Below are 16,627 nucleotides of genomic sequence, written 5' to 3'. Positions count from 1 at the left end.
CTTCAGAACTTCAATAGGCTGCACGACTACATAACAGATCTCGCTCGCAAGTATCAAACGTACAGATTACTCGGTTTTTCCAACAGTGAAGTTTATACCTTGCCATAATTGGGGTGGGTGGGGGTGGGTGGGAGACGACTTTATTACCAAAGTAAAAACTGTAACAAGTTAATTTGGTGTAGTTGAATGGTTTGGCAGCCACGGCTTGAGCCAAGTTGAAAAGTAAGAATGACTGCCTCTTAGTTATTAGATTTGCTGCATCATGTGGTTGCCAGCGTGAGTGGATTTATATGTCAAACGTATATGTCCTTTTAACCTCTCCCATAATGAATAAACTTAGGCATATATCACAATCCAAGGCAGGATATAACATGCAGGGAAACTAAATAATCATATAAATGCAGCTATACCCTTACAAAAAGAACCAACCTAAAGCAGTCTTCTGTTAAAAGACTTCATGGATTTCCTCATCAACCTCCCAATCTTGGCTGCAACAAGTTTAGCTGTTTTGCTTACTATCTACATGGTCAAAATCATCACTAAAAGATCATCAAAGGAACGATACCATCCCATTGCTGGGACCATCTTCAACCAACTTCAGAACTTCAATAGGCTGCACGACTACATGACAGATCTCGCTCGCAAGTATCAAACGTACAGATTACTCGGTTTTTCCAACAGTGAAGTTTATACCTCGGACCCTGCAAATGTTGAACACATCCTCAAAACAAATTTCGCAAATTATGGCAAGGTAAGTTCATGTAAGCAGTTCAAAATTGAAGATTTCCATGGTTCAAAAGAAAATAATCAGTTCATAAGTCGGCCAAGTTATTTCTATAGTTTTTCTTAAAAAAATAAAAATAAATAAATAGAGTTTGAATCACTGATTGTCTCTCTTGCACAAAGCAAGCTGGATTAAGCATGACCGAAACTGCATATTGTTAGACATATCAACAAAATTGGATAGTCTTGAGAGTAACTCATCAAGATCCTAAATCACTTTTCGCAGGGCTACTATAACTACAACATTTTAAAAGACTTCCTGGGTGATGGGATCTTCACTGTAGATGGTGATAAGTGGCGCCAACAGAGAAAGGTGTCCAGTTATGAGTTCTCCACCAAGGTTTTGAGAGACTTTAGCAGCGTAGTATTCCGAAAAAATGTAGCAAAACTTGCACAGATTATTTCTGAGTCTGCGACCTCCAACAAGCCAATGGATATTCAAGTGAGTGCGGGGACCTAAGTTGAAACTTATGATTTATTTTTCTGGAAAGTATAACACATGTATTCAATGCAGGATCTCTTCATGAAATCAACTTTGGATTCGATATTTAAAGTTGCATTTGGTATAGACCTGGATAGTATGTGTGGATCAAGTAAAGAAGGAACCAGCTTTGCTAATGCCTTCGATGACTCGAGTGCAATAACACTGTGGCGTTATGTTGACATCTTCTGGAGGATAAAAAGGTTCCTGAATGTAGGATCGGAAGCAACACTAAAGAGAAACATACAAGTAATTGACGGTTTCGTGTATAAGCTGATTAGTTGCAAGATACGAAGTCTCTCCAATTCAATAGATGTTCCTAATGTGAGTTAAAACAAAAACCTTTGACGTTCCGTCTGTTCAGACTACATAAATATCTTACTGTGGACATGTGGGGATTGCAGGAGAAAAAAGAAGACATATTGTCAAGGTTCCTGGATATAAATGAAACAGACCCAAAATACTTGAGAGACATAATTCTCAACTTCATAATTGCCGGAAAAGACACAACAGCTGCAACCCTTTCATGGTTCCTATACATGCTCTGTAAGCATCCCCAAATACAGGAAAAGGTTGCACAGGAAGTGAGGAAAATGACTAAAGCGAAAGAAAATGAACCGTTTAGTGAGTTTGTAGAAAGTATGACAGAGGAAGCCCTTGAAAAGATGCAGTACCTCCATGCAGCTCTAACTGAGACTCTAAGACTCTATCCTGCAGTTCCTGTGGTAAGTGAATATATTACCTTAACATGATACTTTATTTAACTGACAACAGCTTTTCCAACCTCTATATGTAATGAAAATTCAAGGCCATAAATACCCCCAAAGGGTCCAACTCTTCAAAGGCTTGCCAGCGAGCCAATAGACACCTCCACATTCACAGTAAATACTATAATGTGTTTAATCATTTGAGCCACATCATGGCACACAGGATGCAAAACTCTGCTTATCAGACGATATGTTTCCAGATGGATTTAAAGTAAGGAAAGGAGATATGGTGGCATATCAACCATATGCCATGGGTCGAATGGATTCCATATGGGGTGACGATGCAGACAACTTCCGCCCAGAAAGATGGCTAGACAACAATGGCGTTTTTCACAGTGAGAGCCCGTTTAAGTTCACAGCTTTCCAGGTGATCTGAAAATATATTTCGACTCTTTTCTGCTTCCTATTGTTCTCTTCTCAGCATCCCTTTTTTTTATCCGTCAAAACCCCCTTTCAACTTATATCCAACAATACACTTGCCCATAAATCCCTCACAGCCCACCAGTCCAAAATATTGGCGATCAATTACTGATATATATCCACTTTTAGGCCAGCCAAAAGCAATATATAAGAGTAGTATGAAAACTGGCAACGAATCACTGATAATCAACAATATTTTCTCACTTTCCAATAGGATCGATCTAAATACCGCCAACATATATCGACATCTGGAAGACCAAATATATACCATAACATATAAATTTTGAGTCCTTGACTAAAAAATAAGGAAAAAAAAAAAAAGGGGAGGGAAGGGGATAAGATAAATACTATATGTAGAACATAAAACGAGCTGTGAACTTAGAAAAAATCATCTCAAAGAACATCAGCTACGCAGTGGCCTAAATAAGGGGGATTGTCACCTGATACCCCATAGGCTAGGAACCTGTTCTGGATCCTTGGTATATAGACTATAGTAATGATTTATCACATACTAATGTCGAAGCCTCTTGAAGGAAAGCCTCACCCATGAATGATCTAACATACTCACTAACAACTATTACATTTCCTTCAACAACAACAACAACACCACATTGAATCCCACATCAATCGACGCAAAGAAGAACCAGACCATATTTCTTCTTGTGTGAGAGACTAACTTATCATCAAAGAGTTAGGGAACCCAAAGCATCCCAAGAACCAATACTTATGTGTAAAATCTAGTCTCCTTTAGATAACAATGCAAATTGCAGATAGAACATGAATTCATGGACAGAAAAAAAAAAAAAAACAGAGGTCCCACTGATATATAGATCTCTCAAAGGAACCTTCCACAACCTAAAGAAGCTTAGAAGATGAAATGGAATCAAAAGATTCACAGAACTATGAAGTTTCATGGTAGACGGTAGTAATTAGTGAGACTAGGCATTACACTTGCTAGAGGAAGCAACTGTGGCAAACTTAGCCACAAGAAAGATATACAAAATTAAGTAATTTGCTTCCCTTAAATACTGTCTTTCCTTTTGCTTTTTTAAGTGTGTTTTTTTTTTTTTATTTTTCTTTTTGTTGCTTTCTTCATTAGTTGTTTCATATTACTATTTCCAAGTTCCAACATTAGAAGGAAACTAAAATCACAGAGAGTAATGGTTCACAGGCGGGTCCGCGCATTTGCTTGGGAAAAGAATTTGCTTACAGGCAAATGAAAATATTTTCTGCTGTCCTCTTAGGCTGTTTCATGTTCAAGCTAAGTGATCAAAAGAAGGCTGTCAATTACAAAACTATGCTCACCCTTCACATTGACGGGGGCCTCCATCTTCACGCTATCCACAGATCATGAAAAAGAGACGTCTAGTTACTAAACATCTACTCAATCTATGTGTACAAGGAAAATTGGGAAATATTTGACATGGAATGTAGAAAATTTTCAAATGTAGCTGTAATAGAAATATACAGTCAAGCCTACAAACTACTTAAAGGTATAATGGCCATGTTTCCAGGTATTATATAGTTCCTTCCCGCATCAATTGAAAATTCTTGGTCATTGAGATTTATGGGTCATTCAGATGTCAGGCAGGTGCAACATACACATCGGGATAAAGTGAATGAGACACTCCTTAGTCCTAATTTATACACACCAGAAAAACTATAAACACTTCTCTTCCCATTTTTCATGTATTGTGTATACCAAGACTTACTTGTACATGCAATGCACAAATATGCATACAACAACACATAAGAAAACCTATGATACATGGACAAGACATATTTTAGAAATAATCCGTGTCATATACATGTCGGCGTCACACACGACACATGCACATATTGTATGTGATATACCTCAATTTTTTATATTTTGCTGTGTCGGACATTTGGTATCCGACAGGTAACCATGTCAGTGTAAACATAGTAGAAAACACATTTACACCAATTAAGATGATAACTACAATTTAGTTTCCATGTAACATGAGAGCAGCTTCCAAGTAATGTATAAGTACACACATATGATCATAGACCCACTTTCATTAGACTTTCACAGTTTCACATATTGAGGAAAGAAGAGGAAAAAAACTAAACAGATGGATGAACTCATATTATTAACGTAGTACTAAAATCTTATTGGTACACCTATAAGAATGGTGTATATAATTGCATGGTTGACCCATTTATACGCATATGTACATCATATGCTTGTACTTGATTTGTGTACTTGTCCCTCAAAATAAAGTAATAAACACAAAATCGACAAAGTAAAAAACTTCACTCTTAACCCCCGTCACAATCTCTGTTTCTTTTTATTAGTAATGTCATCATCGTTAGCTAATTCCCCGTCTGAGGGTATAGAAAACTCTCAGAACAAATGATTTCACATTTTCACTTCATTAGAGAAAGATACAGCAAGCTCTTCGAATTCCCTAAAACTTCGCTAAGAAAACAGAACTCCTTGTAACTTTCTTAGGAAATGCTTCTCTAACTAAAAAAAAAAAAGTTGACATGAAGCCCTTAAAGACCTTTTAAATCTCATTTGCGAGAAGGGTGATGCTTACTATAGTTCGAAGTCTATATTTTTTTTATTTTGAAGTATATCATTCTATTGAAACAGTCAAGAATAGACATTGTATCTTGAAGTGGGGTGCATCTTCAGGTTTTGGCCATCTTTGCCTCTGCCTAACCCTCTCCCACTTGACCAAGTGAGGTGCATCTTCAGGTTTTGTGTCTGTGTGTGTGTGTGTGTGAGAGAGAGAGAGAGAGACAGGGTACCTTCTATAAGAACCAAGCAGATTCATAACAAGCAGAAATCTTTTGCTATTATGAGATTTATCAATATAATGCATTGTATAACATGGTAAGAAAAAACTATGTGGGCGAATTGATATAATTACTTACACCAATTAAACCGGAGAGCTTGGTAGCATTGGAGGAAGGTGGAGTCCAGGTCTTGACTCCCATCCTTTGCGCTTTCTATATGCTTCAACGGCTTGTAAACGAAGTCTCTCATGCGAAGCATCTTGGACTTTCTTCTTCAATGGCTTCAAAAGATCAGAATAGCTCTCTTTAAAATACAGAATAGAGCCTTTGCAAATTTCACATCAGTAACATTAAAACATAGTACCTTAGGAAGTGCTAACAACTTTGGTGGAGCAACAACTATGTCTCCAAACTGAATATCTTCATGCCCAGGAAACTCTTGGCCCTCTCCTATCTTCCCTTTCCTATGCTTCTTTTTCTTTGTTTCCAAGTACCTACATATATTCAATTTCCATTGATAAAAGAAAGGAAATGAAAGAAGAGTAAAGGAATGAGTTATTACTTTTTCCTGCGTTCTCGTTTCTTGGAGCCATAAGAACCACCCAGTTCCTTAATTGTATCGAAGCGAAGGTCTTTCACATGCTTTTTCTTTTTCTTTTCCTTTTCCTTATCAGTTATCTCCTCATCAGAAATTTCACCTTCCTCCTTCAGTTTATTATTAGTTTTGGAGCTAGATTCTACTTTTTCCCTCTGTTTCTGCATATAAATTAATCATATTACAATATAAAAGTAATAACTAATATAAGAGAGAGAGAGAGAGAGAGAGAGAGAGAGAGAGAGAGAGAGAGAGAGATGTTACTCTGACCACTACATCTGTTTTTATCTTCTGCTTCTTATTATGAGTCTTCTTATTGTCAACATCATTTGAAACTTTCCCTGCAAGAAAAGAAGCCGTTAAATAACGTTGCCACAAAAAGAGGGAGAGAGAGAAGAAGAGGGGTGGTACGTTTTTGGGTGGGAGGATTGTTGGTGACGTCAATGAGGCGGCGTAGTTTGGAAGGAAGAGCATCGATTTCAGAAGTTTTAGGAGGTGGTGGAAGACGAGAATACCCTCCTCCTCCATCTCCATGTGCTGCTCTATAATTCTTCTCTCTCCTCCTCTGCCCTTTCCCTCCCATCTTCTCTCTAACTCTCAAAGACTCAAACGATAACTGATAAGTGTGTAGGGCACCATGTGGGCTGGACTCTGGATCAATCGTGGGCCTCTTAATATAAGGCCCGTCTATAGAATCCCTTGGACCCTTGGGCCGGTTACGTTGTGTCATGGGTTTGTTTATTTGTCAAGTGTCTCGCTTAATAAGCCAATTTTGCTTGCATGCACTTGATGCTATCACACTCACTGCACCAGCATGTAATTAAGCAACGTATTGATTATCTTACCAGTTTGTAGCAGGAAGTTGCATTTAGAGATTGTTGCCGTGAAACCCAGGCAACAAGGTATCAATGAAATCTAAGAGCATATATAAATATCATTGATCACTATCACTATGCATTAAATTGTTAAATTGACACACTGTACGTTAAATTGTTATTTTCATTTTTACTTGTATTTACTTAATTAAATCTGTAAATAATTATATCACTGTTTTTCCTAAACGTCTGATCGGCCGGGTTATGATTTTTGTAATTCTTAGATTATGCTGTCATCGAATACGGTGGAAAACTCACCTCGTCTCTAACTAAAAGACGTGGTTTTTCAGTCTATAACAGAGTCCTACATGCATGGAGTGCTTTAATTTTTTATTTCTCAGTCCATAACATCAGTCCAACATGGCTGCATGTATATATGGGTTTGTGAATGATTACTCGGACGTATCATGGAATGAAAAAGAAATTTTCGTAAAAACGGACAAAACAATAGAATTTTGTTAATGTTTAGGGGCCGATGTGTTTTAAATCCTCAAGGTCCTAGATAGACATTCCTACTAATAGGTCCACGCACTAGAGGTTAACAGGAATGTACGTGTTGTCAAAATAGCTACTACATAAGACGGTACTGTGCTAGTGTGTACTGTATAGATAAAAAACATAACTATTGGAAGTCCCAATATCTGAGAACTGAACAGAAAATTGCACTATCAGTTAAATATTAAGTGTGCGCTCATTGAAGCCCAGGTTCTTAGATATGATAAATTAAAATACCAGCCTTTATATGAACTCTACTTATATAAACTCCAAAGAAACTTCACTATGAAAACAATAAATTAGAAATTGATTTTTAGTAGAGATATTTTCCCCACAATATAAATCATTTTTAGAAAAAATAAGCATATTTGAATATGTCTAAACGTGTCGAAATTTACTTACAATGTTATAAAATTATTCAACGGTTCAGATTTTTCAAATTTCAAAACAACTTTTGACAAGATTAAATATTTTCGTTTATGCTGAATTTTTGTTAGAAAATTTCTCCATTATGAGAAGACTATCTTCACCAAAAATCAGCCCTCAATTCATCTTATAAATCCACTTTTAGTGGTGGAGTTCATTTAGAGTTCATATAACGGGCTTAATTAAAATAACTACAAGTAATTCATATATATTAATGAAGTTGAATATATATTACACGTCACTTCAACTCTTTCTGAGTCTTACATGGGTGAATTTATTGATAAGCAAAACAACAAGATATTTAGTGCGAATACTTGCTAAAGAACTTCCACAGTTTCACTAATATTACAAATTACAACTATATATATTCTTAAAGGTGATACGATTGCTTAGGCACATTGGAAGCCAGATGGGACGTTCTTTCCACATTTGTTGAGAATCAAGCTGAGGGAAATTGCGACATTGAGATTGGTACCTAATATGTTGGCTTTGATAGCAGTGCACAAGCACAGAGCCGCTTCAAGGTCAGCAAGCCCCTGGATGAGAGTGCAGCAATCAGGGCTATTAGCAGGAGTACCTACAAGGACACCACCCAATCCACCAAGCAAGTTGGCACAAACGCCTAGCTTTAGAACATCTCTTGGGCAAGTACTCGGGGTAGGTGTGGGAGTAGGCGTTGAAGGTGGTGGCGTTGGAGTAGGCTCTGGATTACAAGCAGAACATGGAGGTGGCTTTGGCTTAGGAGGAGGAGGGCATGGCTTTGGCTTAGGAGGAGGAGGAGGAGGGCATCTTGTTGCAGTGACTAGGGAAAAGAAGAGGAGGTTTAGTGCAAGGAAAAGAGCAGCTGATGCATAGCACTTGGAACCCATTTCCTTATAACTGTTTGTAGTACTTTTAGTGGTACTAGGGATATTAAAGGTGTGTGAGTGATGAAATGTATTAGTGATGGTAAGTATTTATAGGGATGCAATCATGGAGCTCGAGACTGATGACTTGTTTGAATTTGGTATAAGAAGCATATATATTGTGAATATAATCCTTGCGCTAGTGTCAATTGGCCATGGATTTAGGTGGGAAATATGTGATCCTCCTACATTTGGATGTATGTGCGGTGGGGATATATCATTGCCAAGCTGCAATCTTCCCATCTCCAGAATTTACATATGTGCAGTGACTCTATTATGGCTTAATAAACATTAGTTAAACTCTCGGACTTCATGATGATAGTTCCAACGACATTTCATGATGACTAATCATATCGATCGAATCACTTGGTTCCTCTGTCATTCAAGTACAAATTCATGAATCAATTCAAGTTCATGAATTAGTGAGGTTAAAGGATTGATCATATCTGTTAACCATCTCTCAAACTGTTTTCAGCTGATAACTGATGAAATTAGGCAATACATTGTTCGATACACAATGCTTTATATTTTTTATTTTTCACACTAATTAATTTGCTCAAGTTGACTCATTAATTTAACATTTTCACTTGACGAACTGGATATCATTTTATCCAGTTGCAATAACCCAATATTAGCTATTAGACTTGCTCAATTTGTGGTTGATTGAGACGAGTCACAAGAGACCCCCCCGACCCTTTAATATCTTTTTAATTAGGCTTCGACAACTTTTGGCATCAAGGAAAAAGGAAATAGTGTAGCTTATTAGACTTCATATGCAGATGTAACCCTCACTCTATATAATTAAGTCTTCAAGTGACTTTATTTCCTTTTTCGTTTCTTATTAAAAGTTCTCCTCGCGCGATTAACAATTCCAATCGTATCTGGTAATTGACAGCCAGAGTACGTGTGGGATACTTCTGTTTGAAACCCGAATACTCAAAATGGTACCGACAGTCCGACGTTACCGAAGAAAGTGATAGAAATTAAATTCAACAATAACAGCAAGCTTTATGAGTACCATAGCATAGTTGCTCAATTGTTTATCTCAATAAACTGAAAATTCAGGACTCGAATTCTTTATTAGTCAATAAATTAACACACTTAAATTATCCTTAACCCTTTGATGATTGGGAACTTGGGATTAATATATTTCAGTCGTACAAGTATGATGAAGAGTTCGGGTGTCATGTCTTCAGATCTCCTTATTTTCTAGTAGTATTGTAAGTTTGTAACTTCCATGCATAGATACTTCTTGCTCTTGGTTATAACCTGAATTGTTATAATGTACTGACTACTGACTACTGAGGTAGGTGAACTGGTGAAGAGGGTATGCTTCATGCATTTGGCAATTGTCTTCCCTCATTGCATGCATGCATGTACCAATTCTTTCATCTTCCCCTGCCGCGAATGCAGTCTAATCAAGATACAATCCACGCTAAGTTGACCAGTTGTCCACTTGTCCAGTTGACACCAGATATATACCAAGTCTTCACGCGTTTACAATTGGCGTATTTGGAAATATCGTAGAAATAAAATTAGTTGAATCTCTTTTTTCCAAAAGGAACAAAACTGAAAAGTACCAAATTCTGAAATAACGAGCCAAAAAAAAACCCACCCTTGTTTCAAAAACCCTCTCAAAGACAAATAGTTGACTTTTGTCCGAAAAAAAATAATAGTACCATAATATGCACAGGTGTCGTGCATACCACCTTTAAATATGTACAGACGTCAGTGCATACCAAACATCATAAAAAAATAAGATGCAAACCGTCGTATAAGAACCATCATCGCGAAAATAATATCTGCATTTGCATTAGATACCAAAGATCAAAAAAAATACGCATGTTCATCAAAAGATACCACGATGCACATATCGTCGGTGCATACCAAACATAGAAGAGTAAAATTGAAAAGAGTAAAAAATAAAAAAGCAAATCTATCCTTATTAATAATTAAAACGGTGAAATCTGGTTTTTCTAGTAGTTATAAGTTAAAAAATGTCATCATCAATGGTTTCAAAACCCAAATGTCCTTAGACTATGATTAAAATTGAAAATTGGGCATTTTGGCTTATTTCTTGGGGAGCACACCACCTCAGATCCCCTCTGTACCCATCCTTGATAACTACCAAACAGCAATCGATTGCTTTGATGTTCCAACCCTACATTATTTTAGATGCTTGAGATGCTCGGATGCTTTCAGCTTCTCAAGTGTAAGAGGCATCAATAAAAGTACTTGGACTTAATTAAACCTATCCCATGGTTGGATGACTTGGATCATTGATATGTATATAGGGATATTATTGGTATATGATATTACGACTCACTCAAATCATTTCCACTGTAGTGCAAATACAAACTATGAATTTGGCTGACCTTAATCAGTGTAAGTGTAAAAATCGTGCATTAGCATGTTGAATTTGTTACCAACAAAACTTGGAAAATGAAGAAACAGTATATAGTAAAAGCCGTAAAGCAGATCAAGAAAAGGTCAAAAGGTCTAGCCTGATATATTAATTTATTCAACGAACTTTCTCAGCTAGCTATCTCACTGCTAGTAACTATATTTTGGTTATTTACTCCAAAGTGAATAGTCTTGTTCTTCACAAGAGATAGTTAGTCATAGTTGTAGAGGTGCCGAGGTGGGAACTAATATGGCAAATTGTCAATAACACACAGCGCACATAGATCTATAGACGATAGATCCATATCACAAGCATCTTTGTCACCTAAATCCATGCCCGCAAATCTAAGAAATTTCATTTTCTTACTTGTATGTCTAATTTCATTATTCAAACAGGTCACCCTCACTGACCCCATGCATGTTCACTACATTCATCTCATCTCCCAAATGCGCGTTTGCTAGTCTGTAGTGTATGTCTGTAGTCTGGTGTCAACTGATTCTTTAACCAAGCAGTCATAAACTCATAATTCACATGCACACTAGTAAACCAGTTAGATTTAGATATGATCTCTACAGACTACAGCTACGTACATACCAACAGCTCCTCCTTTTTGTCTCGAACACTCAGACACTCAGACAAAGTCGCAGGAGTCCTAATTAACTCCCAAGTCTAGGCGTAAGACAGCTCAAACAGTTACTGTTTGGGAGTCCTCAACGTCTAAGCCCAAACCATTTACAGAGAGTGATTCTGACAAATCGAATGAAAAAAAACACCAACCAAATCAACACGTACAAACACCTAGTTTGAGGGGTAGCACAACTGGTTCGGCTTTGGGTTTGCTCCCCATTAATGGTCACTAGTTCGATTCCCTGAATAAGGCCACTGGCGAAGCAGTATCCAGTCGAATTCCAACCAGGGCTCCGGAATTAGTCGAGGTGTGCCTAAGCTGGCCCAGACACCCGGTTAGCAAAAAAAAACACACACACCTAGCTTTGTATAATCAATAGGGCAAGTAGATTGTGCTGTACGTTGTGGCTATGGCAAAGAAGAGGAGGTTAAGGGCCAGGAAGAGAGCTGATGCATATATGGATTTTGGAACCCATCTCTTAAACTCTAAATGTTTTACTACTACGTACTTGAGAAATGAAACTGGTTAGAGAAAGGTGTCTAAGTGATGGATTGCATTGTAAATATTAGTAAATAAAGTATTGCAAATTGAACTATTGAATATACGAAGCGCATTGCATGCACCGCAGCACCGACCCATTTGTGTGTATTATATATCCAAAGGCCAAAGCAACATGAGGTTCCAACTTCCAACTTTCCAAGTTCCCAGAGAAGTAGTACTTGTAGAAACTCAACTTGAAATAATGAAATCACGTATAATATAATATAAACCACGTAAATCGTAAATTTTAGAACTAAAGTTTTAAACTAAGTTTGGATCTTGCACATTTAAGTTCGTACTGTGTTTGATAGCGAAAAAAAAAAGTTCGTACTGTGATTAACATCTGTTTATAGTAAAACTTATTACGTACGTACTCTGCAATAATTAACTTCACGAAAACATCAAGATTCAAGAGGCCTTTGCACGGGCCTAATTTTTTATTATAATCCGTGTCACACCGTGTGCATGTTTATAATCAAGCTATTAACAGAGAAGCACCCGAGAAATGAAGTTTATTAACAACGCTTTTTCAGGTTGCAAGTTGCAACACATGCATCTGACCATAACAATTTCGTTAACAACCAGTATATGTTTATCCCATTGGGCCACAATAGAAGCGGATCATGTATGATTAGGAAATTAAGTTACGTTCTACTTATAACTCAAGGAAATGTGGTAATTGTATGCATTTGTAATTCTGTACATATTCACATGTTATATTGTGACAAATCATGATAAATCAGTTGCAAATACTTGCTTTTATAATTTAACTCAGTTTTTTTACTGGTTATAATTTGTCCGAATTGAACTGAAATTTGATAAAATATATGCAATTGAGTTATGTATTCACAGATATATTGTATATCTATAACGAAATCTATGTTGCAACGTGCAACCCCTTTAAAGGTACAGTAGTGCACTCTTCTAGTCTTCTTCCTCATCTCTATGTTTCCGAAGCAATATCAAGGATATTTTTGTTATATAGTGTGGTTTCCCTCTTTCCCCCAAAATGATTTATTGTAAATATATCTATACCAACCCTTTGTTTTTCAGGTAATTATTAGTTAAGTCCTAGGCTCCTTGGCTCCTAGCCTTAGGGTTGGAAATACTCGGGCTAAATGCTGGACATCTTTGAACAAGACTTCCGACTTATGTTTGACGGATGAAGCACTGTTGAAGAACTTTCAATTATCAAAAAAAAAAAACTTTCATGCAAAAACGAAACATAGTCTCCAGGGCCTATGAGAGGACCAGGGACGGACCCAAAGTTTTCAACTGGGGTATTCAAGTCCAAATCAACAACCAAACAAACTAGTTATATGTTCAGTAAAATGATTTCACACACAAAAGCAATCAACAACAGATGCATCAAAATATTGAACTTCATTGATAGATAAGGACAGTCGAGAACACTAGAAACATACAAATTTTGTGTAATTATACACGTACAGAAATGAAGATGAATGAAGAAACTAGTGAAATTGAATAAAGGATGAGAATTGAAGACCTATTGTTTAGTTCGTTTTAATTGTGAAGAAGTGATGCGTGGTGGTGCTTAGTGTAAGTGGTGGAGTGAGGTGGACTAGTGGGCGAAGTCAAGTTATTACATATTAAGAGAAGTAGTTTTTTTTCCAGGAAACTTTAGGCATTCAACTTGGGTCCGTCCCTGGAGAGGACTAAGGCCTTCGAGTTCCAAAAATCAAGCCTACGGCATTTGATCCACAACTCTTAAGCTCAACTCAAGATAAATGGTTATCAACTGCGCTTAAAGTATATGAACTGTTTACTAGCCATGAGCCCTTGAGAATCACAAGATTTTCGTTTATCTTTGTGTTGTCTACTTATCTTAGGTTATGGAATGGCGGAATGGCCGTTATATCCTCCTTATCCCCAAGCTTCACAATGTGACATGCCTGTTAAATCGTTGAATTCGCCCATTAGGAGTTAGGATTGGATCCTTGATTAGGGGCAAGGGCAACATTAAATTCAAAACCAAAACACATAGCAAAACAAACAAACAAAATACTACGTATAGTTGTTACTCTAGCATAGGTAGATCCACAACGAAATTTAATCTGCAGAAAGATCGGCAACAACATGCTTTGTGTCTATCTAACAAGCTCAGGAGGTGCTTGGAATGTTACTGGACTGCTCCACCTCTTAATGTGCTCGATCAAACTCAACACTGATGGCTATGCAAGAGGAAACCCAGGCCCTGCTGGCTAGGGGTAGTCCTAAGGACACACACACGAAGTTATTGGAACATACATTGGAAGGCTTGACATTACTACAAACTATGTTCCCGAGTCGAAAGCTATAGTACATGGAATTGAAAATGCCATAAACATGGGTGCAAGTTGCATATGGGTTGAGTCAGATTCCACCGCTTCAGTTAAAGCCTTCCAAAGAGATAACGTCCACTGGAAAGTTCGATCACAATGGTACCCAGTGAAGCATAAAACTAACATCATTCTCACAAACACTTGGAGGGAAGTAAACTTTGCTGCTGACCAGTGTGCTAAAAGAGGAGCAACACTGCCTAAAAGAGTGAATCAATGGTGGTCGAACAGGCCTACTTTTGTGCGCAGGGTGGAAAGCCCTCATTCAACATATTTCCGATTTTTGTTTTGAACTCTTATAATGTTGGAAACCTTACTCAAGGTTCTCACCAGCACACAATGTAACATTATTTCAGTTTTACTTTCAATACAACCAATTACCCTTAGCAAAAAAATGTTCATATATGCATAGGCGCATAGCACAAGAGTAATGTCAGGCGAACATTAGCGACATTCACATGCAGGTGCTATTAAGTATCGCCCTTGTATATTTACGTGCTCCCTACAGGTATTCAGCTGTCCAGAGATTTATTTAATGAAAGAGCATTGGGATGAAAAACAAGGTAAGGATTCATTCACATTATATTGGTTGTAACACATAAATCTCAATGGCGCTGGCCGCTGGGATTACCATATATTATGAAAATATGAAGTATAAACGGCAATGGGTGGCACAGATTAAGGTGGCCACCATTCCCAGTAACAAGGCGTCAAACAAAACCAACGTATACATCCATCAATCGCAAACAAACAGTTCAACTTAAACTGTAGAGGATAAAGAAGACAAATAAAAACATGGCATTGCTTATACACATTGATACTCTGGAAGAGGATTATGCCCACAGATAGCGAAAGGGACATTATCCACCGGGAGATACACCAAAGGCAGTGCACAAGCAATCAGCTATGAGAATCTCGTCATATGGTGCCAGTAGGATACAAGCTGCTACAGAAACATCACAATCAGCCCCATATATACAATCTTGAAGCTGTTGAACTACTGTAGTTGGGCATGAAGATTGTGCTGTGGCTATGGAAAAGAAGAGGAGGTTGAGGTTGAGGAAGAGGAAGACTACAGCACCTATTGTATGCTTTTTGCAGCCCATCTTGAACACAATATGATTTAGTATGGTACTTGAGATGAGAGAGGTAAAAATGTGGAATGTATTGTTTGAGATGTGGGTTTTTATAATCTTCTCCACTATAGATGAGCAGTACTGCAGTAGTGATCCGCCACAACTAAAATCTCAAGGCTCCATGTGCAATGAGCTGGAGCATCCAATGGCTTTAGTCAACAAGGTTTGCGTGGTGCGCCGCTTTTACTGCGTGATGGGCTGGACCGAATGCCCGGGTACGGGGTACCTACCGGCTACCACTGGTGCATAAGATCGGATGCTTATAAGAAAAAATAATCGTCGTGCAATGTTAAAGCCGTAAATACTGGATCTGGCGAAGCCATTAGCCATGTGAGGCTTTGGAATACACTGTTTATTCAAAATTTTCAAGGACAACTGGAGTACTGGACAACTGCATAAGGCTTTGTTATAGTTTCCTCCTCTGATCTCCTTGCTTAAAACTTTCATCATTATCTAGCGCACAATATTTTAAGAGTACACACATACACGAATCAGAAAACTTCCTTTATCTCCATCGATTGTATAGTACAACTCAAATATCGCAGGAAAATATCCCAACGTTACATCAAAACATATAGATACAACTGCAAAACCTTCATGAGACTATACAGATACAACCAGGACTATCACTCACTGAAGCGAGTAATGACCAAAAACTCTATCTCATATTCTATGGACCAAACTTACAACTCACTGTGGCAAAAGGGGGTGGGGCAACCCTATCGTGCCGATTAATACACACAGCGTATCAGTGTATGTGATATATATTTGATGTTTATCTCAAGTGAGTACATATATTACACCCTTGAAACTCTCTGAATAGCTGCTAATGAAACTCGGGTCATTGTCCCCAAGACTTCCAAGTCTTTGAGGGATCATCAATAGTGGCAACCTGTTTGCAGGACACAGCTTTTATGTTCCTTCAAGAAAAAAACCAAAACATAATCTGTGGGCCAAGGCTTCATTTTATGAGGGGACTAAGGCCTTCACCTTCCCACCCAAGCTTAAGCATTTGATCCACAACTCTTAAGCTCAACTGCAGGCCAGGATAAGGACCAAAATATATAAAC

The 16,627-nt window shown here is 37.7% G+C and overlaps 3 protein-coding genes and 1 pseudogene across 10 annotated transcripts in view; 1 reads left to right on the top strand and 3 right to left on the bottom strand.

The window, feature by feature from the left end:
• Positions 1-367: 367 nt before the first annotated feature.
• LOC147513887 (uncharacterized) lies at positions 368-6,533 on the bottom strand. Of its 6 annotated transcripts, none has more exons than XM_086597207.1 (6): positions 6,221-6,533; positions 6,074-6,150; positions 5,777-5,970; positions 5,579-5,708; positions 5,353-5,495; positions 368-701 (listed from the first exon to the last, which is right to left on the bottom strand). In XM_086597207.1, the coding sequence occupies exons 1-5, from the start codon at positions 6,390-6,392 to the stop codon at positions 5,358-5,360; spliced, it is 711 nt and encodes a 236-aa protein (XP_086453333.1). In that variant the 5' UTR covers positions 6,393-6,533; the 3' UTR covers positions 368-701; positions 5,353-5,357. The 6 variants fall into 6 exon arrangements, with proteins under 6 accessions (XP_086453333.1, XP_086453339.1, XP_086453336.1 ...); XM_086597213.1 differs by having other exon boundaries at positions 5,777-5,964; positions 6,221-6,418; XM_086597210.1 differs by having other exon boundaries at positions 6,080-6,150; positions 6,221-6,418.
• On the top strand, positions 458-4,013 carry LOC147513888 (cytochrome P450 704C1-like). Of its 2 annotated transcripts, XM_086597205.1 has the most exons (6): positions 458-751; positions 1,010-1,225; positions 1,298-1,588; positions 1,669-1,989; positions 2,195-2,398; positions 3,623-4,013. In XM_086597205.1, exons 1-6 carry the CDS (start codon positions 458-460, stop codon positions 3,803-3,805), a joined length of 1,509 nt encoding a protein of 502 aa, XP_086453331.1. In that variant the 3' UTR covers positions 3,806-4,013. The 2 variants fall into 2 exon arrangements, with proteins under 2 accessions (XP_086453331.1, XP_086453332.1); XM_086597206.1 differs by lacking the exon at positions 2,195-2,398.
• A 1,254-nt stretch (positions 6,534-7,787) lies between the features above and the next one.
• On the bottom strand, positions 7,788-8,573 carry LOC147513886 (14 kDa proline-rich protein DC2.15 pseudogene; annotated as a pseudogene). The gene has a single exon (XR_015215732.1). The product of XR_015215732.1 is annotated as a 14 kDa proline-rich protein DC2.15 pseudogene (transcript).
• A 7,473-nt stretch (positions 8,574-16,046) lies between these two features.
• The window catches only part of LOC147513885 (WD-40 repeat family protein / beige-like protein), a 35,706-nt gene continuing 35,125 nt past the window's right edge, over positions 16,047-16,627 (bottom strand). Inside the window, exon 32 of the mRNA XM_086597204.1 lies at positions 16,047-16,593. Coding sequence (XP_086453330.1) covers positions 16,519-16,593 — 75 coding nt within the window. The 3' untranslated portion in view covers positions 16,047-16,518. The remainder of the gene's footprint in view (positions 16,594-16,627) is intronic.

The sequence above is a fragment of the Coptis chinensis genome, chromosome 3 (genome assembly GCF_015680905.1).
Source record: "Coptis chinensis isolate HL-2020 chromosome 3, ASM1568090v1, whole genome shotgun sequence".
NCBI classification, from domain to species: Eukaryota; Viridiplantae; Streptophyta; class Magnoliopsida; order Ranunculales; family Ranunculaceae; genus Coptis; species Coptis chinensis.
The sequence above is the reverse complement of the archived record's forward strand: the minus strand, read 5'-3'. Positions and strand labels throughout refer to the sequence as shown.

What these genes read in the sequence shown, in the direction of transcription:
- LOC147513888 (XM_086597205.1), top strand. Translation starts at nt 458, where the DNA reads ATGGATTTCCTCATCAACCTCCCAATCTTGGCTGCAACAAGTTTAGCT. An exon ending in ACAAGCCAATGGATATTCAA is followed by an intron (nt 1,226 to 1,297) that starts GTGAGTGCGGGG and finishes TATTCAATGCAG; the next exon opens with GATCTCTTCATGAAATCAAC. An exon ending in ATTCAATAGATGTTCCTAAT is followed by an intron (nt 1,589 to 1,668) that starts GTGAGTTAAAAC and finishes TGGGGATTGCAG; the next exon opens with GAGAAAAAAGAAGACATATT.
- LOC147513887 (XM_086597207.1), bottom strand. Translation starts at nt 6,392, where the DNA reads ATGGGAGGGAAAGGGCAGAGGAGGAGAGAGAAGAATTATAGAGCAGCA. An exon ending in CAATCCTCCCACCCAAAAAC is followed by an intron (nt 6,151 to 6,220) that starts GTACCACCCCTC and finishes CTTTTCTTGCAG; the next exon opens with GGAAAGTTTCAAATGATGTT. An exon ending in AAACGAGAACGCAGGAAAAA is followed by an intron (nt 5,709 to 5,776) that starts GTAATAACTCAT and finishes GAATATATGTAG; the next exon opens with GTACTTGGAAACAAAGAAAA.